Below are 24,156 nucleotides of genomic sequence, written 5' to 3'. Positions count from 1 at the left end.
GGATTGGCCCTGTATGATCATGTGTGATCACTGTGACCAATTACAGCGAGCAACACAATTGTATACGATAAATGGCATGAAAGGAAGCCATTCATTGTTTACAACTGTCATGTGGTTGGCTGCGATTGGTCACAGCAATCACATGTTTCCGGCAGTGGGCTGGAACACAGATCAGTCATCTGCTGTGCCCAGACCACGGCCCGGAGCGGTCATGTGAGTCACGTTCTCAGGAAGGCATCAAATAATGTCCTCCTAGAACAATAGGGTTCCTGCCAGTCCAACATTTTACAATGATGTAGGTGGGTAGCAGTTAAACTTTTTTCATCTTCATTTGTTTTGTTTGATACAAGAAGAGACCAAAGGATTTGAGGCAGCCTGCATCCACAAAAGATCCGTGGTTAGTTCTACAAGATGTTTGGAACGACCTACCTGCTGCATTCCTTCAAAAACTGTGTGCAAGTGTGCCCAGAAGAACTGAAGCTGATTTGAAGGCAAAGGGTGATCACACCAAATATTGATTTGATTTTAACACTTCTATTTCTGAAAGCATTCCTAGTTTACAGCATGTTTTCATACCTACCCTGCTTCCCGAAAATAAGACCAAGCGTGATTGTCGGTGATGGCTACAATATAAGCCCTACTCCCAAAATAAGCCCTAGTTAAAGTCCTTATTTTCAGGGTTTATTTGGGGGGTGGGGCTTACATTGCAGCCATCACCAACAATCACACTTGGTCTTATTTTCAGGGAAACAGGGTACCTAAAGCGTTTGCTATATATATATATATATATATATATATATATATATATATATATATATATATATATATATATATATATATATATATATATATATATATATATATATATATATATATATATATATATATATACACACACACACACACATGGTTCTGTATAGCTGGACCGCACTGTTGCAGTAAACAGTACTAATATATATATAAATATATATACAAAGGATCTCCTACTTACAAACATCCAACTTACAAACGACTCCTACTTACAAATGGGGGAGATAACAGGAAGTAAGAGGAAATCTACCTCTAGGAAGGAAAATTCTCTCCTGTAAGAGTTAATATGGGAAAAATGTGTCTCCACTGATGCTTTATCACCAATCCTTATTTCCCTAACAGCCCAAAATTTTCTAAATCCAATTATCATTGGGACAGAAAGTGAGGTGAAATCTTCTGTACAGGGGCACAGACAGCTAAACAAATGTTACAGGGGTGATAACCCTTCCCCATGTTATCCAAAAAGCTTAAAAATAGATTTTTTGGCTGGAGCTACACTTAAAAAATGTACCTGTTCCAACTTACAAACAGATTCAACTTAAGATCAAACCTACAGTCCCTATCTTGTTTGTAACCCGGGGACCCCCTGTATACACACACATATATATATATATATATATATATATATATATATATATATATATATACACACATACACACACACACACATACACACAGTATCTCACAAAAGTGAGCACACCCCTTACACTTTTGTAAATATTTTATTATATCTTTTCATGTGACAACACTGAAGAAATGACACTTTGCTACAATGTAAAGTAGTGAGTGTACAGCTTGAATAACAATGGCAATTTGCTGTGCCCTCAAAATAACTCAACACACAGCCATTAATGTCTAAACCACTGACAACAAAAGTGAGTGCGCCGTAAGTGCAAATGTCCAAATTCGGCCCAATTAGCCATTTTCCCTCCCCGGTGTCATGTGATGCATTCATTTTACAAGGTTTCAGGTGTGAATGGGGAGCGAAGGTGTTAAATTTGGTGTTATCGCTCTCACTCTCTCATACTGGTCAGCGGAAGTTCAACATGGTACCTTATGGCAAAGAACTCAGAGGATCTGAAAAAAAAAAAATGTTGCTCTACACAAAGATGGCCTAGGCTATAAGAAGATTGCCAAGACCCTGAAACTGAGCTGGCCAAGACCATACAGCGGTTTAACAGGACAGGTTCCAGAATAGGCATCGCCATGGTCGACCAAAGAAGTTGAGTGCACATGCTCAGTGTCATATCCAGAGGTTGTGTTTGGGAAATTGAGTGTGTTTGGGACGTATAAGTGCTGCCAGCATTGCTGCAGAGGTTGAAGGGGTCAGCCTGTCAGTGCTCAAACCATACGGCGCACACTGCATCAAATTGGTCTGCATGGCTGTCATCCCAGAAGTCAGCCTCTTCTAAAGATGCAAAAGAAAGCCCGCAAACAGTTTGCTGAAGACAAGCAGACTAAGGACATAGATTACTGGAACCATGTCCTGTGGTCTGATGAGACCAAGATACATTTATTTGGTTCAGATGGTGTCAAGCGTGTGTCGCGGCAACCAGCTGAGGAGTACAAAGGCAAATTTGTCTTGCCTACAGTCAAGAATGGTGGTGGGAGTGTCATGGTCTGGGGCTGCATGAGTGCAGCCGGCACTGGGGAGCTACAGCTCATTAAGAGAACCATAAATGCCAACATGTTCTGTGACATACTGAAGCAGAGCATGATCCCCCCCCCCCCCCTTCGGAGACTGGGCCGCAGGGTAGTATTCCAATATGATCATGACCCCAAACACACCTCCAAGGTGACCTCTGCCTTGCTAAAGAAGCTGAGGGTAAAGGTGATGGACTGGCCAAGCATGTCTTCAGACCTAAACACTATTGAGCATCTGCGGGGCATCCTCAAACAGAAGGTGGGAGAGCGCAAAGTCTCTAACATCCACCAGCTCCATGATTTAGTCATGAAGGAGTGAAAGAGGGCCCCAGTGCAGCCTGTGAAGCTCTGGCGAACCTCATGTCCAAGACAGTTAAGGATAGTGCTAGAAAATAATGGTGGCCACACAAAATATTGACACTTTTTGGACCAATTTGGACATTTTCACTTAGGGGTGTACTCACTTCTGTTTCCAGCGGTTTAGACATTATTGGCTGTGTGTTGAGTTATTTCGAGGGGACAGCCCATTTACACTGTTATACAAGCTGTACACTCACTACTTTACATTGTAGCAAAGTGTCATTGATTGTCACATGAAAAGATATAAGAAAATATTTACAAAAATGTGAGGGGTGTACTCACTTTTGTGAGATACTAATATATATATATATATATATATATATATATATATATAGCGGATGACATTTTGAACAAAGTGTCATACAGATGTAAATTTCGTTTTTGCCTTAGAACAGTAGGGGTTCTGAGGGTTAATTACGTAGGTTGGTCTTGACATCAGTCTGGCTGGGCTGTGTTAGAAGTTCTGCCTGGTCATGTGAGCAGTGAGGTGCACATGGCAGGCCTGAACCAGGCCTGGTTGGACGTTTTGAGTATCAACCTTCTCGGAACCAATTAGTGGGAGTGCCGGCCCCGCTGAGGAGTCTGGGAAGGGGTACTTAAGATGTGTGGGTCACGTGTTTAGAGAGAGGAGGTAGTGAGGCCCGTGTGGTATGGTCTTGTTCCAGGACTGGGGTAGCCCCGCAACATGTTCCTGTTAGTCGCCCCCAATAGACCCGTCTGGTCTGGGGTAGGGATCCGTCTGTTCCCGAGTCTCGGAAACCGGCTGGTCCGAGGCGCAGTAACTGAGGGAGGATTCAAGGTGTCTGGGTGTGCTCTCGGCTTGGAGGGGCACCACAGCTCGTGGAAGTGACTGGGGGAGGACTCTTCGGAGGAGGGCCGACAAGTGGCATCCTGAGAAGTGCCTGGTTACTGAGTTGGGAAGGACAATGACAAATCCATGCTTTTTCCAGTACTATTAAGGAGACAGAGAACGTTCCAGGTACTGAAGAAAAGGGTTCCTGTTCACCCTTAGTTACAACTTGTACACATTCATAGGATTGTTTCAAGTTTTGAGTCAACGTGCTGACTGCCATGATCTCTGGCTAGAGATCTGTTCAGCCTTGAATTACCCAGCTGCGAGTGGCTACTCTCTGGGTGGAACTAGAGACTTTGTTAGATCTGCAGTTCAAGGTGCCTGAGTTCTTCACCCGTGCCCTCTGTTCCCATGAGAGACTGTGTTATTGGATGTTATACCTGTAAAATAAAACCTTTCAAAAGGATTTTATTTGTGTCAGCGTTCAAGTTGTTGGGTATCAACCCTGGGAACCCCTAGACGTGGAAGAACAAGCTAAGCGGAGGTAACCGGTAAGCCCAGTAAGTTAAGGCCACCCTACAAAGGGTTCTGGCCGCTACATATATATACATACACATATATATATATACACACACACACACACACACACACACACACACACATATATATATATATATATATATATATATATACACACACATACACACACACATATATACACAGTATATTGTAAATACATTTTTTTCTATTTTTTTAACAGCTATCACCTAGCCTCTGTTCTCAGCTGCATAAAAGGTTGGGGTGGAGATTGCAAGGAAATGTGCCAGCAAAAGCAGAAAAATAGCAATACACTGATCTTCCCAGTGCAAAGCTATGCAGGGCACGTTAGCACAAGTCTTGGCTATTGCAGGACAAGTGGGCTGAGGTTCCAGCACAGCCAGAAAACTGACCAAGCTAGGACCAAGCTAGCAAAGGAGTAGTCCAAGAGGCAAGGTCTGGAACAGGCAGAGTCGGCAACAGTGATCAGCGAAGTACAAAAGAATAGTCCAAAAAGCTTAGTCAGGAACAAGCAAAAGTCAGCATAAGACATATATTATGTTAAACACCAGGAAACAGGACCTATACTAGGGAAAAGACAGGAAGGGGAAGTGATGATTTATAGGGTCACTACATCAGGGGACTGCCTACAGCTGGTCACAGGGTGGAGCCAGCTTCCAAACTCAAGGTGCAAAACATAACAAGGATTCTACCTCAAAGGAAGTTTCCTGGAGGGTCAGGCAATAGGAACCTGTCCAATGAACCCCCCGTCCCAGAATCAAATCCCGGACAGCATCCTGGGAAATATTGTTCCAAAACATCTGGGGTGCCAAGATTTGCCATTACTGTCCTAAGCTATAAGAATATTGTCAAGACCCTGAAACTGAGCTGCAGCACAGTGGCCAAGGCCATACAGTTTTTTAACAGGACAGGTTCCACACAGAACAGGCCTCACCATGGTTGACCAAAGAAGTTGAGTGCATGTTCTCATCCCAGAAGGAGGCCTCTTTTAAAGATGATGCACAAGAAAACCCACAGTTTGCCAAACACAAAGCGGACTAAGGACATGGTTTACTGGAACCTGACTACTAGAGTAGTACAAAGACAAGTGTGTCTTGCCTACAATCAAGCATAGTGATGGGAGTGTCGTGGTCTGGGGCTGCATGAGTGCTGCCAGCACTGGGGAGCTACAGTTCATTGAGGGAACCATGAATGCCAACAAGTACTGTGACATACTGAAGCAGAGCATGATCCCCTCTCTTCAGAGACTGGGCTGCAAGGCAGTATTCCAACATGATAACGACCCCAAACACACCTCCAAGATGACCACTGCCTTTTCTAAAGAAGCTGAGGGTAAGCATGTCTCCAGACCTAAACCCTATTGAGCATCTGTGGGGCATCCTCAAACAGAAGGTACTAGTTCCGTGATGAACACCAAGAGGTTTAAGGCAATGCTGGAAAATAATGGTGTCCAATATTGACACTTTGGGCCCAATTTGGACATTTTTACTTATGGGGTGTATGCACTTTTGTTACCAGTGGTTTAGACATTAATGGCTGCGTGCTGAGTTATTTTGGGGGACAGTACATTTTTACAAGCTGTACACTCACTACTTTACATTGTAGCAAAGTGTAATTTCTTTAGTGTTGTCGCATGAAAAGATATAATAAAATATTTACAAAAATGTTAGGGGTGTGATCACTTTTGTGAGATACTGTCTAAACCACATATATAAAATATAACATCTTTTTAAAACTTTTCTTCTTATAAAAAAAAATAAATAGATTTACGCAACTTTTTATTCATATAATCTTTATTAAACAGAATGGTATCAATTAGCCAGTTTTACAAGTTCCAACATTCATAGTGACATACACAATAAAAACTATTTTTATTATATATAGATCAGTAGGTGTAAAAGTTCTATAAATTGGAATAAAACTGTGATTTGGAGACGGATTTCTTTAATCCAAATCACAGATGTGGTGGACAAACTTTGACTGTGTCTTATATTGTAAAAAAAAGTAAAAAAAGAAAGGAAGGCATTACCAATGCCCCTTTTTTGTTTCTTTAGTCAATATCAAGTTTGGCACTAGTATAAAAATAAAACGGAAACGCAGTTTTTTAAAATCTTCACACACTTGGAATAGAAAACAGCTGTTTCTAAATTAAACTGATGCCTCCTTAAAGCCTTCAGATTTGTACTTAAGCACCTGGTTTATAGGTTCTTCATAGCACTCTAAATCTATGGTGGGATACAATTTCCATCTTCAACATGGTCATAGAAGTTGTTGCAGATTTTTGAGCTGAATTTTCAGTGTTACCAGCCAAAGTGAATTCCTCACATAATCATAAAAAAAAAATGTACTGTATATGGTTAATCCACTTCCAACCAGTAGAGGGATCAAACCCTATTTGACTTTATATGCAAGAGTTACATTTACAGTATTTAGGACCAATTCACATGCTATGGATTTTAACATGGCATTTTAACGCATGTGCACAGGTTTGTCATTGTATTTAATTGCGCTAGTTCTCATCTGTGCAGTATGTTTATGGGCATTGGCCCAAAAAAAAAAATGCAGCTATTTTTTAATTTGTCTGCACAGGAAAATGCAAACACATAAGTGTAAAGTCTTAGGGCCCATGTCAACAGGCTTTGGGCTTATGTCAATGTCATTAGTTTGAGAAACTTCTAATATCATTCAGCATTCATAGACAGGTGCATTTAACCTGCTGCCTCCTTCTCACTTGCAGTTGACCTGCTTCAAGTGGGTTTTACATTTCCATAGACTTATACAATGGCAGCTTGTCCATTAGGGGGGCCACCAACTATCAATGCATCTGGCCCCCTAATCTACATTCGGGGTGCCGGATGCATGGATTCCAATTTGGGTGTTTTTTTAAGCATTTGATTAGAGCCAGAGGCTCTAAAAGACTTCAAAATAGGGTGGGCTCGGGGCGCAGATCACTGTGTTCCAAGCCCACCCAGTTGTGTGACAATAGCGAATGAATATTCGCTATTCTCACACTGATCCTCCTCACGGCCAATCAGGAAGTGGGTCGTGAGAAAGGACAGACAATCCTATTAGATGCCTAGGAGGAGGAGGGATGAAATGGGGTATATGCAGCAGGTGACCCAATGGTAGTGAGGGGGAAAAAACCCTCCAGCCACCACTGGACTTATGGGAATACAAAATCCATTTGAGGCAAACAAAACCCTATTGACACAGGCCCTTAAGAAAAATGGCTATGGAATTAGTTTTGCACTTACTGGTGTCTTTTAACCTGCTTTTTAATGGGATGATTATAGCAGTGAATTAAATAAATCCTCTTAGATATAAATCAATGATTAATAAAGCACAAAGCCATTACTGTCTGCATTAAATCTGCATATTGATTGGCTATAAATGTAAATGCAGAAATTTGAAAATTGCCTCTTTCATTACCAAATATATGTCTCACATATTTTGCCAATTTTATTGAGAGAAAGTTATAGGTAAAAAAAAAAAATAGGATTTAGCAATACTGGCTTTCCAATGTTATATACCTTGGAATGATTTTGGCACAACTATGCAGTGGTTTTCATGGTTTATGGTGCACCAAGGAAGTACATGTCTTCTGATTTGCTACTCATCTGCAATATCGCATAGATAAATGGTAATATATGTAGCAAAACACAGTACTGTCCAATACTGAATGGCCTATCTATCATGTATGAAATATTATTATTATTCTGCAGGATTTATTTAGGTCCAACAGTTTATACAGCACTTTACAATGTTTGGGCAAACAGTACAGTTAAAATACAATTCAATACAGGAGGAACCAGAAGCCTCTGCTTGTTAGAGCTTACAATCTAAAAGGGAGGGTCAAGTGATACAAAAGGTAATAACTGTGGAAGATGAGCTGATGGACAAAATAAAAGTATAGTTATTAGGTGGAAGCAGGATAGGCTTCTCTGAAGAGGAAAGTTTTCAGGGATTGCCTTAAAGTGGATAGAGTAGGAGATAGTTGGACAGATTGGGGTAAGGGAATTTCAAAGGATGGAAGAGGCCCGGGAGAAGTCCTGGATGTGAGCACGGGAGGGAATGAAAGAGAACCAGAGAGCAGGAGGTCCTGGGATGAACAAAGAGTATGATTTTATTGGTATTTTGAAACAAGGTTAGTGATGTAGCTGGGAGCCAAGTTGTGGATGAAATACAATGTATACTTGCCAAGAAAACAACATAGTGCCTAAGGCAGACTGTCCCTACCATGAGACAGTGTGACTATTGTCTGTCCTTGGTTTCAGCATATTTAATTACTTTGTAGGCAGCACATGGAAACAGAACCTTCTTCTAAGTGTTTTTTCCTTAGTATCAAAAATGGCCCAGACAACTAGGATTACAGGAAAGTAGGAAGTAGTGTGTAGTAGTAGTAGAGTTCACAGTTTAGTTCCAGTAGCAGGGGAAGGGACGGGTTTTCAGTGCTACCTGAACTACCATAATGGATAGTGAAAACAAACAAAAAAAAAACAGTTGCATATTTCATATGATGTGCTTTGGTTTAATGTTCAGAAATACAAGGCCAAACAGATGTGCATTAATGCACACATATGTGGACAGGTTATGATCATCAGTTCACATCTACTATTTCTTTGATTCAATACACAGACATTGCCCATTAATCAGTATTGGGAGTTGTTTTCATTCCATGCATGGAAAGATTTCCATAATTTATGTTTACAGTCCTAATATATATATATCAGTAATCTGTCCATGAAAGTCAATAGGCAAAGGTTAATATAACCTTTCAAAAAAAAAATCTTCTAAAGAAGATATAAAAGAAATTTTACACATTACCCCTTTTAATTCAGATGCAGCAATATTTCACAGGGAAAGCTATTTTCCCCTGCTTGTGTTAATCTTACAATTTACTTGGCTAAGCTTTTGTTTGTGGAAGAGCTATGTCACATTTTTGTTTTTTATGTTATAAACATACTGAATGATCTACACCAGTATGGAATGTTCACATCTTCCTATAGGAGATTGTGTGGCATTCCCTCATAAAGAGTCTGAAGAGATGACTTTGCCGTTGTTTTGTGACGGGTCTTGTGTGCTTGATGGAGGTTTATATATAAAATGAGCAAGGAAAAGGAATATAATTGTGATGACTTTGCTTGCTGCACCTGCAAGGAAAGAAGAACATTATTTTATTATTATGGCGATATGGAGATAGAGTTATAATCAATATTATGATTAAATTGTCTTAAACATAAGCAATGTGTGCGTACATGAGTGTATTTGTGAGTATGCTGTTATATCAGCTTTCTTGAATCAGGGTTGCCCAAAGGGGTTGAAAAGGCATTCCTTAAAATGCAACTGTGCCCAGACTATGGACAATAAACTATGTACATAATTTGAACGGGCAGTATAAGTGCTTTAAAATAAGTCATCCTTGACTTCTTTCGCTGATTTTAATGTGAAGTTAATTCTCAAAAATCCCCAAAGAACACAGAAAACACTCTAGAGTTGGGTCTTTGTTGGTTTCTGATGCCGCGTACACAGGATCGGAATATCCGGCGGACTTGATCAGCAGAGGTCCGTCGGACTTTCTGAACGAGCGCACCTGCCCACACACGACCGGACTTTTCCGGCGGACTAGGTCCGACGGACAATCCGCCCGTCTGTGTGCTAGTCCGCCGGACTTTTGAAATTAATGGACTTGCCTACAAACGGAGAAAAGTCTGTTCATTCTGAACGTGGCTCCAGGTAGATGGGACTAGCGTAGGAAGTCAATGTCGCTGCCTCCATCGGCGAGATTGACACGTCGCTAGCCCTGTCACCTGGTATGGGCTTAAAGGGGAAGCCCTATGCCAAAAAACAGCGTGGGGGTCCCCCCAAAGTCCATATCAGACCCTTATCTGAGCACGCAGCCCAGCCAGTCAGGAAAGGGGGTGGGGATGAGTGAGCACCCCCCCTCCCCTGAGCTGTACCAGGCCACGTGCCCTCAACATGGGGGGTGCTTTGGGGAAGGGGGACCATTCACCTGGTAAAAAAAGTGTAAATAAAAAAACACAAGTTTTTCACCAGGTGAATGGGTAGGGGTACAATGTACCCCATACTGATTCACCTAGGGTGGGGGGCCTTATTAAAGGGGCTCCCAGATTCCAATAAGCCCCCCGCCCGCAGACCCCGACAACCAATGGCCAGGGTTGTCGGGAAGAGGCCCTTGTCCTCATCAACATGAGGACAAGGTGCTTTGCGGTGGGGGGGCCGCAGGACCCCCCTTCCCCAAAGCACCCCCATGTTGAGGGCACGTGGCTTGGTACAGCTCAGGAGGGGGGGCGCTCGCTCGTCCCCACCCCCTTTCATGACTGGTTGGGCTGCGTGCTCGAATAAGGGTCTGATATGGACTTTGGGGGGCCCCCATGCCGTTTTTTTTTATCGTAGGGCTTCCCCTTTAAATCCATACCAGGTGACGGGGCTAGCGACGTGTCAATCTCACTGATGGAGGCAGCGACATTGACTTCCTTCGCTATTCCCGTCTACCTGGAGTCGTGTTCAAAATGAACAAACTTTTCTCCGTGTGTGGGCAAGTCCGTTCATTTCAAAAGCCTGGCGGACTAGCACACAGATGGGCGGATTGTCCGCCTGAATGCCGAGTCCGGCGGACAATTTTGAGTCAAAACTTCTTTCTAAAGCCGCGTACACACGGGCGGATTGTATGGCCTACTTAGTCCGTCATACAATCCGACGGACAGTCCGTCATACTTTCGAATGAACGGACTTGACCACACACGGATGCACAAACAGTCCATCGAAAGCTTGCGCGATGACGTGTACAGCACGTACGACGGGACTAGAAATAGGAAGTCGAATACACAGCAATGCAACCTTCCGCCGTGTAAATCCTTTCTGAGCATGCGCCATTCTTAGTCCGTCGAAATACTTAGTACGCCAGACTGCACGCTGAAAAAGTCAGCTGAAGCCCACACACGAGCGGACTGTCCGCTGAAATGTGTTTCGACAGACTAAGTAGGCCATACAGTCCGCCCGTGTGTACGCGGCTTAAGTCCGCCGGACTTTTGGGAAGAAAAAGTCCGCCGGAGCCCACACACCGCCTGATAGTCCGCTCGTGTGTACGGGGTATAACAGATTGGGAACAGTTGTTGTAAGTCCACATTAGAGCAGGGTTTCTCAACTCCAGTCCTCAAGGCACCCCAACAGGTCATGTTTTAAGGATTTCCCACAGATGAAACAGCTGTGGTAATTACTAAGGCAGTGAAACTGATAATATCACCTGTGCAAAATAATGGAGAACCTGAAAACATGACCTGTTGGGGTGCCTTGAGGACTGGAGTTGAGAAACACTGCATTAGAGGGCTAGTAGTGTACCAAGATCTTTTCTCATATAAAAACACATTTCTTCACATTGATTTTAGAAACCAAGATGAATAGGGGCTTGTTGTAAAGTTATTTTAGCACTTGTTCAGAATAATTAAATATTCTATTGTGCCCAATCTGGGCACCATAGTAAGCACTGGAAAATTGGAGCCAGTGGTGTGGTTTCACTGAAGACTTTACTTTTATCCCAATGCAAACACTGACACCAATGATCTTTTGATATCTGTAAATGGGGATTTCTTCACACTGACTGCCAATGTAAGGGGGCACTACACTTCACTCACCTCTCAGGTAAGTAACCACTGAAAAACTTTTTAGCTGCCTGTAAAGGGGAAATTCTTCCCAATGACCACCAATATAATATGGAACTATGTACAAGGTAAGCTTCCCATTGATCATCAATGTAAGAGAGCATTCTTCCTGCTGACCACCAATGTAACAGAGTAACACTAATCACCAGTGTAAGGAAAGCTTACACTGGCTAGCAATATAAAAGCCCCTCTAATCTAAATGAACAATGTAACAGGGAATTATGCTCTTTAGTCATAACTGTAATGGGCCTTTGATCCACTGAACACCAATGCATGAGGATCATTCACCAACTGGCCATCAATTTTAAGACCCACCCCCCTCCTCCTTTACTGACCAGCAGTATAAGGGCCAATTTCCCACTGACTCCCGACTGTAGTATTATTTTTCATTTCATGAAATTAATGAAACACATTTTAATATAGAGCATGTTTAGGTGTCAGGTATGCTGAGTATAACACATTTATCAACAATTTACTGAGCGCTCACTCATGTGCAGTTAAGCTGAAAATATGACACATTTTATCAGGGGTTTTCTAAATAGTAAATAGATTTTAGGTAAAAAAAGGTTGCATTACAATGAAGATAAACGTTTGCAGAAAATAGCAATTTGAAGTTTTGTAACTACGGTAATTCTGACATTTTCATTCAAATTGCAATGATCAGCACATACTGTATATTTAAATTCACTAAGATACATTAGCCATTTTACATTATGATTATTTTATTTTAAAAATATACAATTAACAAACCTGAATATCAGGTGTGATTTTTTTTTCTCTTACGTCATATAAATATTTAACTGGTAAAAGCCTTATTTGTCTTGAATCATTATTTTTATCTGAATTATTATTTCAGCTGGCATAGGAGTTTCTAGACCTGGGCACCTGGGTTACGTAAGACCCTTGGGGCAATATCATTTAAATAGCCTGTTCTAGCACAGTTCTATTTTCATATCTTCACTACCTGATCTCAGTGTCCGAAGATTTTTCTGGAAAGCAGACTTTCAGACATAAATATGCCCACATATACACAAACACATACATATATACAACCTATGAAAAGGTGAAAGCAAATTGCAGACAGGAAGAGAAGGGGGTGATAATCATGGTTAGCTCATTGGCTGTAGTGTTAGCCCTTGTACACATGGTCGGATAATACATCGGAATGTGTCCTATCGGACCGTGTTGTCGGATAATCCGACTGTGTGTGGTATGCTGATTCCGGACTGATTCCGTCGGACCCAATTTTCCAACTTGTTGGAAATATTTCCCGACCAACTGGGCCGATCGGACATACTCCGATCATGTGTAGAGAATTTTGATCGGACCAAGTGCCACGCATGCTCAGATCAAATTCCTACATCAAAGCTATTCGCTACTAGCCTGAATGTAGTCCCATTGTAACGAAATTACGTCATCACGTTCTGAAAGATCAGATTTTTTGACAACTTTGTCCGACCATGTGTATGCAACAGTTTCGGACAAGATCCGACGGACAAAATCTGACGGACAAAATCCGACGGATTTGGTTGTTGAAATCTCCGACCGTGTGTACAGGGGCTAAGATATATCTGAAGTGGAATGATGTTGAGGTTTCTAACATCATAATAAACCACTATACCTGTTTCTATTTGTTGCAGTGAAACGGGTTATATCAGTTACAGTTAAAGAGAAACAAATGGTTTGCTTTGGTAAAAAAAAGTTAGCATTAGGGTAAAAAAAAAAAGCCTTGAGCCTTGTGAACCACTTTAAGAAAACGTGTTCACAATACTGGGTGTTGTAAAGTCATGAAAATAATGCATTAAAAAATTAAATTTCCATAGAACACTAATGCCGCGTACACACGACCGGACTTAGGTCCGACAGACTTTCGACGGAGTTCTGACGGACTTTCCGAATGAACGGACTTGGCCACACACAATCACACCAAAGTCCGACGGATTCGAACGTGATGATGTACGACCGGACTAGAATAAGGAAGTTCATAGCCAGTAGCCAATAGCTGCCCTAGCGTCAGTTTTTGTCCGTCGGACTAGCATACACACAAGCGGATTTCTCGGTAGGAACTGGGTCCGGCGGAGTTCTGGCGGAAAAATTTGAAACATGTTCCATTTCTAAAGTCTGTCAGACTTTTGCAAATCAAAAGTTCGCTGCAGCCCACACACGATAGAATAGTCTGCCGGAATTGTTCCGTCGGACCTTTGATATTGAAAAGTCCAGTCGTGTGTACGCGGCATTAGTCAAAATTGATAGAAGATCTTTGTTCATTGCCTGTGTTGTTGATAAATGTTTGAAATGTCTCATATGTAATATGTTTGTACTGAGGCATTCAACTTGCTGCACTGAACCACATATCGCACTGACCGCATTAAGGCTTTAATTTGTGTGGATTTTTAAATGCATATTTGTAAAACCATCTCTCTGTCAAATTGTGTCTCAAATGTAAATGTATAAAAAATGGAAAATGAGTACGATATCAAAACAACATTAAGCACTTAAAGAGGAAGTAAACCCTGATGGATTTACTTCCTCTTTGTTTCCCTGCAAAGGCAAAGCATAATGGGCTACTATGCATCGCATAGTAGCCCATTATGTGTCACTTACCTGACACAGGAGCCAGCGATGTCCCCGATTTCCTCAACGGCTGGAAGCATTTATCTTCCTTCCAGGGTCACGGCCTTTGGCTCTGTTACTGGCCGGAGTGGCGTGACGTCACTCCCGCGCATGTGCGCGGGAGCCGCCAGTCACGGCATGCCATTTAATGAAAACTCCATGCCGTGACCTTTCTAAAGTGCTCATGCGCCGAGTACATCTGCGCATGCGCAGAAGGAATCCTCGTACAGGGAATTGTAATTATCTCCTAAACCATGTAGGTTTAGGAGATATTTGCAGCACCTACAGGTAAGCCTTAATCTATGCTTACCTGTAGGTTAAAGTGTGTTGTAAGGGTTTACAACTACTTTGAGGGGGATTTCTCGTAACTACTATTCTTATCTTGATAAAGAAGATCATTGTGTTTTTATATGATCTACACTGAACGTAAAAGAAATCTATACTTTTGCATAGTTATGTTTTAATCCCCTCCTCCAAAGTTTTTTACTGATTTGTCCTTGCTGCTGCAAGCTCCATGGCCAATCCTTTGCTTCTGTGTATGTGTGGAGAAAATCCCATTAATTCTTTGGGGGTGTCTGTTTATTGTTGGAATTCATAATTGACAGCTGTCCATAAGAATGCATGGAATGTTCTCCATGCAAGCAAAGATGGAGTGGGAGACTGGCCAGAGAGTTTGCAGTGTGACTGTGTGGCTTCCTGTGGACTGTATAGCATGGATCTTACAGGTATGAGGACAGGTGAGTATAAAACCCTGGGGGCTTGGGGTGCTAGGAGTTAATTTAAAGGATAACTATACAAAAGGGTAATCATCTTTTAAAGGGACTTCCAAAAGCAGACTTTTCCTTCACCTCCCTCCATAAAGCTCTGTTGCCCTGTCCCCATCTAACACACTTCCACTACACAACCAGCCTCCTGAGGCAGATCTGAAATGCTGAAATGAAATGAATATCTGGCGCACAGACAGGTGGATGATTTGAAAAAAATAAATCCTCAGGGTTTTTAAATAAAAAATCCATGAGTCCAGAATTAAAGCATTGAATATTTAAAACACATATTTAATTTATAGGCAGCAGCAATCCCAAGAGTGTGTCCCAGGAAACGGTAATAAATGACAAAAAAGGAAGGGGACCTAAGTGTAGTATTAAAACATAAGTATTTATTCCTTAAGGTTAAAAACACTTACAAGATGTAAGGCAATTAATCTATGGAATAAATACTTATGTTTACCATCCTTTTCTGACAGACCTGAAATGCTGCCTACAATCCACAAATCACAGTCCTCAACACTGAGACATGTTCCTCATGATGACCCCTGTTCTTGTTATAGGATATTAGGGAAATATTACACAAATTCTTTTTTTCTTAATATCCGTATCAGCAGAGGGCAACTGGAGGCCTGGTAAGCAAGGCAGAAGTATTGCCGCTGTAACTCAAAGTATGGAAGATCATGTAGTTTATATGTATTTAAATGATGTATTATATATTGTAATTATATTGTATTATGCATGTATTATTATTTTTTTAATCAACAGTGTTGCATGTCATTTTCCTTTTATGTCATAATTATGAAATCAACAATATATTCAAAAGAGAGCTTTACTAAATACAGTGAAAGGTGTTCCCAAAATCAGCATATTTCTTTATGGCCTGATTAGCTAATGCTATATAAAATGTGGTGGTGTTGCAAGCCATTTTGGAGTGTCTTCTGGAAGGCCTGGTTCTTTGTTATGAGACCACTGTCAACAAAGGACCAGAGCTCCAATAGCTCTAACAGCACAATGGGGTGGCACAGTGGTGTAGCGGATAGCACTTTCACTTAGCAGTAAAAAGGGTTGCTGGTTCAAATCCCAATCCTGATACTACCTGCTGTTTGCATGTTCTCTCTGTGCATGTGTGGATTGCTTGTAGGTTAATTGGGTTCAGTTTAAATTGGCCCTAGTATATGAATGTGAGTTTAGGGACCTTAGTGTGTAAGCTCCTTGAGGGTAGGGACGGATGTGAATGTACAAGGTATGTGTAAAGCGCTGTGTAAATTAACAGTGCTATATAAGTACCTTATATAAAGAGAAGGATAATGTACATGGTGCTATGCTATAAACCCAGCAACATTTCATTCTAGGTGTGACCAGGATGCTCTTTTTGGAAGAAAGGTAAGAAGTTTGTGCCATGCTGATCCTGTTCAATCCTTAATGGCAGGTATGGCCCTGATCGTAGCCCGCTAGGACTGCAGCAGACTTGAAATAGAACATAACAGTTCATGCGATGTAATGTTTATACAATTAAAAATTAAAAAAATACTTACTGATGCCAACGAGTTTATATGATATATTTGAATTATTATAGATCCAGCAAGCTCCTTTTACTTCACATTCATTCAAGTTCCAAAGAATGCAGCTACTGTCTATAACAACTCCAAATAATATTGGTCCAGGTATAGAACCTCAAAACAGAAACAAACCTAAATTATTATACAAAACAAACTGAACAACCCATACACAATTATTATGCATGGTGCAAATAACAACAAAAAACAATTCTACAAATTGTATCAATAAAATGTTAGAAATGAAAAACAAAACTCTCAATGGAAGAGTCTGACATTAGGTAAAATAAATATAACATAATTAATATTTTATTCAAAATTCAGTTTACCATGCAACAGCAATTCCATCCAAGGACAAAGATTTAATTAGCTACACTGTGAAGTCTATTCATGCATTTTTTCACACAAAATTTTCACACAACTTTAACCGAAGATTCACACATTTTTCAAAATGAATCACATCTTGAGTGAACACATTTATAAACAGACCCCCTTGTGTTTATGCAGGAAGCTGCGCCAAATAATCACATAAACAATATTAGAAGACATTTTGTAAACTATATAAAAAAGTCCTTGGCAAAAAACACTGGTTAATCTTCTATTAACACCTCGGTGACTCCACACATATAGAAAAAAGTGCCCGACCACCGAGATAAGAATGCGCTTACCAAATGGCAAAGCGTAAGGAGCATTTGGCTATGACCCAGCTGTGGCCTTTAGCTTATACCAGGGACCCTAAAACGGAACAGAACCTCATGACAGGGGAAGCCACCTTTATGTTTCACAGGATGGTACCGTACTTAAATGGTAATGCACAGGCTCAAAGAAAAGAGACATTTTTAAGTTCTCTAAGGGGTGATGGCGATGCATTCTCAATGCTTCGCCATCACCCCTTAGAGATCTTAAAAATTGCAATAAAGCAATAAAATGCAATAAGCTATATTTTGCGGATTTAGATTCAGGCCAAATAATATCTTTTAATGTGATAGGGTAAAGTGGTTCACTTTCACTTCAATGCAGTTCAGCTGGGGTGCGAGAAGGGGGTTTGATGGAAGCTTCTCTATTAAAGTGGTTGTAAACCCTTACAAACCACTTTGACCTACAGGTAAGCCTAGATTAAGGCTTACCTGTAGGTCCAAGAAATATCTCCCAAACCTATACGGTTTAGGAGATATTTGCCCGAAGAGGGGCACCGCTGTCTACGGCGCATGCGTGGCATCCTCGATAACGATGATGGCGCGCAATGCCACGTGTCTCGTCTCCCGTGCGCATGTGCGGGAGTGACGTCATCGCGGCTTCGCCGAATGACAGCGGCGGAGCTGCGAGACCCATGAGAAGATGGATGCGGCGGACTACAGGGGACAGCGGTGACTTCGCTGGCTCCTGTGTCAGGTAAGTGACACATAATGGGCTACTATGCGATGCATAGTAGTCCATTATGCTTTGCCTTTGCAGGGAATGAAAGAGGAAGTAAACTCATCAGGGTTTACTTCCTCTTTAAGGGAAGTGTCCCATTGTATGTCTCACATCAACCTTGACCCAACACTGAAGATGAAAACTAGTTAGTGAGTATTTTTTTTATTCAGTTTTAGAAATCAACATTTCTATGAGATCGAATCTCCTTTCCAAACTCATTATTGAGGCACCTGCTATATCTATTGCTACTATGCATTCTGAAAACCTAAGGATATTGAGAGTTGTAGATCGGGGATAGCAATGTCTCTATGTTGAGCTCTGGAAGGGTAAACCCACTACTTTGATTACTAAAGTTTAATGAATGTCAACTATTACGTTATGGGGTTTTCTTTAAAAATAAGAATAATGAATTGAAAGATATATTATTGTAAATAAGGTGACATTTACCCAATAATCTAATTAATGACCATTGTACCCCAAGAGCGAATGATCTTTGCTTGTCTGGCACACACCTGAAAAAAGAAAAATGACAGTTTATATTTAGAAGGTACATTTAATGCATGAAGTCCAATATGTCCCACTCTATAAACCACAAAATACTGTAAACTTCTTACAGTCATTCTAATTAAAAACTCTGTACACACGATCGGACATTCCGACAACAAAATCCATGGGATTTTTTCTGACGGTTGTTGGCTCAAACTTGTCTTGCATACACACGGTCACACAATGTTGTCAGAAATTCCGAATGTCAAGAACGCAGTGACGTACGACGATACAAGAAAATTGAAGTTCAATAGCCAGTGCAGCTCTTCTGCTTGATTCCGAGCATGCGTAGAACTTTGTGTGTCGGAATTGTGTACACATGATCGGAATTTCCGACAACAGATTTTGTTGTCAGAAAATTTGAGATCCAGATCCCAAATTTTGTGTGTTGGAAATGATGATGGAAAATGTCCGATGGAGCCTACATGGTCAGAATTTCCAACAATCGATGCTCCCATCGAACATTTTTTGCGTTGAAAAACCGTGTGTATGTGGCATTAGAGTCTTTCTTTCTGATGTCTTACCTTAGGTGCTGAACTGCAGGAACCTTGTAGTACTTGCAAGTAGGGATGGGCAAACAGTTCAGCCCGAGCATATACCCGGGCCAAACATTGGTTGTTCGGATGTTCTGTGACATTCCATATCAGCCAAGCCGTACACTTCACTACTCTACATTGTAGCAAAGTGGCATTTCTTCAGTGTTGTCACAGGAAAAGATATAATAAAATATTTACAAAAGGGGGTGTGAGGGGTGTACTCACTTTTGTGAGATATTGTGTGTGTATATATATATATACATATATATATATATATATACATATATATATATATATATATATATATATATATATACACACACACACACATTTAATTATTAAATATATTTTTACATACGGCTCACAAAAAAAGTCTCTTTCTTGATATCAGTAATTCACTGAAGAGGAGCACCTAGACTAGCAGAAGGAGGGGCAGCAGTGAAATGCAAACAAGATGTATTGCACTGCAAAATGTGTTTTCCGTCTAACACTCTGTAAAGGAAAGGCAAAACCAATGTGATGTCATAAATGTGCTGTTGCTCCTTTCCTGTCCAGTCACGGACCACGGCAGACTTTATTATTCAACTGCGGTCTAATAAGCAGAGAAGTCTATGAAAATACAGAACTAGGCTGTGCTGCTGAGCAAAACTGGTTTATGAATCCTTTAGCAGATGGTACACGTCACATATATGTATTTCTGTAGTGTTTTAGTGGCTTGCCTGCAGTTTAGCTTTCGACAAAAAGACAAACCCTTGCTAAAATTATGTAAAATTTACACCCTTAACAACATTTTTCAGGATATAACAGTTTACTTTATTTAGACAAACCAATATGTGATTAGTTGGCACGGGTTTCTTCATACTTCTATTCTTAAAGAGTAACTCTACTTTTGTTAAGAAAAAAAACATTCCCCTCTGGGTGATTTATGCACATTGCAAGGATTTAAAAAAAACTTTGTTTCAGATTCCTACCTTTTGTTATTCTGAAGATATAGTTGTTTGTTTGTATGTGCGCATGTGTACAGTAAATCTGTTTGAGAATGGTTTCTATAACTATCAAGCAGCTGCTGCAGCTGCTGCAGCTGCTGCACCTGCAGGGCTCTAATGAGGAAATTGGCAAGGCCTGCATCCCTTTAGATAAGATTTCATTTTTGACACTCAACCGACTTTTAGCCACTTAGAGTTGCAATTGAGAAGCCGTCTACATTCCCACGCTATCATTAGAGCCAGGAGCAACTCCTTTTTCGGAACCCAAGTTAGACCTGACGATGTTGGTTTCGTGGGTGGGGCACCCATATTTAGCACTACTTGACACAACTTGATTGCATCTCTTGTAATATATCATTATATCGGTTATATGTTTGTTTCTAGGCTATGATTAGCTTTGTATAGCACTGTCCTGTCAACCACGACCAATGTAACCTTGTTTTTGCGACACATATGCCGTGTTACGAAGGAGTCATGACAGCACCGTTTGTACTTGATTTATGCCTGTCGCACGTGTTTGTATAATGTGAATTGGTTAATAAAATCATTTATGGAAAAAAAGATTTCATTTTGGTAGCATCTCACTAAATTTTTGTTGTAGGGGATGCCAAACATCTGACTTGTATCTTATTGCAGACTTCAGGGAAAAATCAGTAAGCCACCCTTTTTGACGCCAATTAGAGCCTCAGGCTCTAATCATGTGCTTAAAAAAAAAAAACATTGAAATCCATGCGTCCAGCGCCCTGCATTTAGATTAGGGCCCGGACGCATGGATTAGTCCATGGATGGGCTGCCACTGCATATTGCATTGCATTTTACAGAAAATTACAGAGCTGCAGATTAAAAAAGGAAAGGAAATGCCAATTTTTTCTACTTCACATTCACATCATCTACTGGGGCGCCGTTTCCTTTCTGCCCAATATATCTCTCTGATTTTTATATGCCATTGTACCAATATAATCAATGTTATTCACTTAACCTGTGAGAGGTCATGGGTGATCAGTGTGTATTGAATTAGTAATTCCTGGAAGCACATCTCATTCTAACAAGCTTCCATAAAGTGCTGTACAATGCACGTGTGAATTTGTGTAGCTGACAAGAATGCATACCTCATGCTTACCTCAGAATGGCCATTGTCATTGGTGTCGCAGTCATGAAAGTAGTAACCACCACAAAGAAAAAAAACACCATAAATAATATCAGGTTTTTACAAGTGGAGTCACATTTTCCAGGCAAGGCCTCAAATGCATTCAAACGTAATGTTCCCTTCAATGTTTTCTCTGATGGGTCTCCCACACACGAACAATTGGTGAAAATCTGAAAGAGAAACAATTCACTGAAATAGATCTGGAAAGTATTGGAAATCCTGTACCCCCCACACCAAAATAAGATATAAGAAGGCGCATTTGGGAAAACGTATAAAGTCACAGATGGGTGAATGAATTTGCCTGTGTCTGCACTAAGGAAGGAATATCCTAAATCTCTTTTTACAGTGCCCTCATCCCTGTCCTCCCTCCCCAGCCACTGCTCCCGTCTTACTGATAGGCTCATGGTTGAGGAGTCTTGTACCTGGGTGGGTGGAGCTTGATGAGCAACTGAGAGGCTAGTTCCCCATCAGGACCACTTTCATTTTGATTGACAGTGCAGTTGACAGATCCATAGCTGCTAATCAGTGCAGCAGAAGCTTTCAAATCCACCCACCGTCATATGTTTTCAATCAGAATTAAAGTGGACCTGGTGGGGAGCTAGTTTTTCAGTTCACCATCAGTCTCTGCCCACTCAGTGACAAGTTATTTTCCAAGTATGGGCATTGCCCACATTTGGGTGATGACATCACCTGTATTTCCTTTTCCATTTTGCAATGTACATTTTAAATGTCACATTCATTATACCTTTCTGCCTTAGGCATGGCCCACTCTAAGCAGGGGGTACACCTCTGTACAGCAGCTAAGAGTTGGTATTAATTACTTCTAATCTGAAAACTGGTGGTAATTCTTGAAGGGTCCTAAATTGGCAGTACTAAGAACTACCTGAATTAGCTGTATGTGTCAGTAACTGCCTGAATAGGTGCAGGTAGTAGACATGTGCATTCGTTTTCGTCCGAATGCATTTTCTTCAGAATTTTGGAGATTTTCATGTTCGCTTTAACAAACGATAAAAAACGTGCAGAATTCGAAATCTGAAAGATCCAACATAAAAAATGCTTTATGTTCGTTTTGTTGGGACAATCTGTGTCTATCGAACCTGCGATCTGTGTTTATCGAACCTGCGGCTGAATGTGCCAACCTACCGTATATACTCGAGTATAAGCCGAGATTTTCAGCCTCTTTTTTGAGGCTGAAAGTGCCCCCCTCGGCTTATACTCGAGTCATCGCTGTCTGCCCGCTCGATCAGCGTGTCGAGCAGACAGACAGCGGCCATTCTATTCAAAAGCCGCGCCTCCGGCTCCGCCTTCGCCTGTGATAGGCGGAACACTGAATTTCCCAGCAGCCTGTGTTCCGCCTATCACGGACGTCGTATCATCCTCGTACTACGGACGAGGATGATACGACGTCTGTGATAGGCGGAACACAGGCTGCTGGGAAATTCAGTGTTCCGCCTATCACAGGCGAAGGCGGCGGCGCAGCTTTTGAACTTTACAATGGCCGCCGACGAAGAGGGCACGGGACGGCACGGCACGGGACGGGACGGGACGGGGGCAAGGCAAGGCACGACACGGGACGGATGCAAGGAGGCAAGGCACGGGACGGAGGCTCGGGACAAAGGTAGGCTGGACACACACACACACACACACACACACACACACACACACACACACACACACACACACACACACACATGGATGGAGACACACACAGGGATGGATGGATGGATGGATGGAGACACACACACACAGGGATGGATGGATGGATGGATGGAGACACACACACACAGGGATGGATGGATGGATGGATGGAGACACACACACACAGGGATGGATGGATGGATGGATGGACACACACACACACAGGGATGGATGGACGGACACACAGGGATGGACGGACACACAGGGATGGACGGACACACAGGGATGGACGAACACACAGGGATGGACGGACACACACACAGGGATGGACAGGCATGTCTCACCCTCGGCTTATACACGAGTCAATAAGTTTGCCAGTTTTTTTGGGGGTAAATTGGGGGCCTCGGCTTATATTCGGGTCGGCCTATACTCGAGTATATACGGTAACTCTATTAGTCCAAGATTATTCGCCATAGAGAGAAAAGATTGAACATTATAGACACATGAAGATTCGTCGAAGCAGCTAAAAACATACGATCGCCGCGAGTGGACATTTATGGCTCTGCCCATAGGCTATAGAAGAATTCTAATGTTGGTTGACTAGTAATAAAAATGAATAAATATAATTATTACTAGTCATACAACATTAGAATTCTACTATAGCTTGTGGGTGGAGCATTCGACCGGAAATGTACGATTGGGACATCGTACAGTTTAGCTGCTTTGTTGAATCTTCTTAGAATTTTCGACAGACACCATAAACCATCAATGACAGATTCAACCTTAATTCTGATTTTCAGCCTAATGCATTTTTTAACGAAACAGAATAAATAAAAACGAATTTCGTAAGTAACTAAATAATTTAATTTTTCGGACGAAAACGAAATTCCGTTTTCGGTGTGTGCACATGTCTAGCAGGTATTTCTTAAGGGAACTACAGCTGTAAAAGTGCCCTTGAATTCCCTCTATTGACTAAATAGGAGCCCATAGATGGCATATTTTTATACAGTCCAAAGAATATGGCAGTTAGGATATTACTAAAGGTTTGTAACAGTGACAAATGTGTTCGATAGCCAATGTGTTGAAAGAAATTTTCTGCTTTAATGT

General features: G+C 41.4%; 1 protein-coding gene across 1 annotated transcript in view; it reads right to left on the bottom strand.

Annotated features, from left to right (window-relative positions):
- Positions 1-5,940: 5,940 nt before the first annotated feature.
- The window catches only part of SLCO4C1 (solute carrier organic anion transporter family member 4C1), a 110,162-nt gene continuing 91,946 nt past the window's right edge, over positions 5,941-24,156 (bottom strand). The window contains exons 10-13 of the mRNA XM_077462334.1: positions 21,385-21,581; positions 18,644-18,708; positions 16,760-16,897; positions 5,941-9,315 (exon numbers count right to left, since the gene is read on the bottom strand). Coding sequence (XP_077318460.1) covers positions 9,191-9,315; positions 16,760-16,897; positions 18,644-18,708; positions 21,385-21,581 — 525 coding nt within the window. The 3' untranslated portion in view covers positions 5,941-9,190. The remainder of the gene's footprint in view (positions 9,316-16,759; positions 16,898-18,643; positions 18,709-21,384; positions 21,582-24,156) is intronic.

Source organism: Lithobates pipiens, unplaced genomic scaffold (assembly GCF_037356315.1).
Source record: "Lithobates pipiens isolate NorthernLeopardFrog02 unplaced genomic scaffold, aLitPip1_a1.2 Scaffold_3, whole genome shotgun sequence".
Classification (NCBI taxonomy): Eukaryota; Metazoa; Chordata; class Amphibia; order Anura; family Ranidae; genus Lithobates; species Lithobates pipiens.
This window is presented reverse-complemented; position numbering and strand designations above follow the sequence as displayed.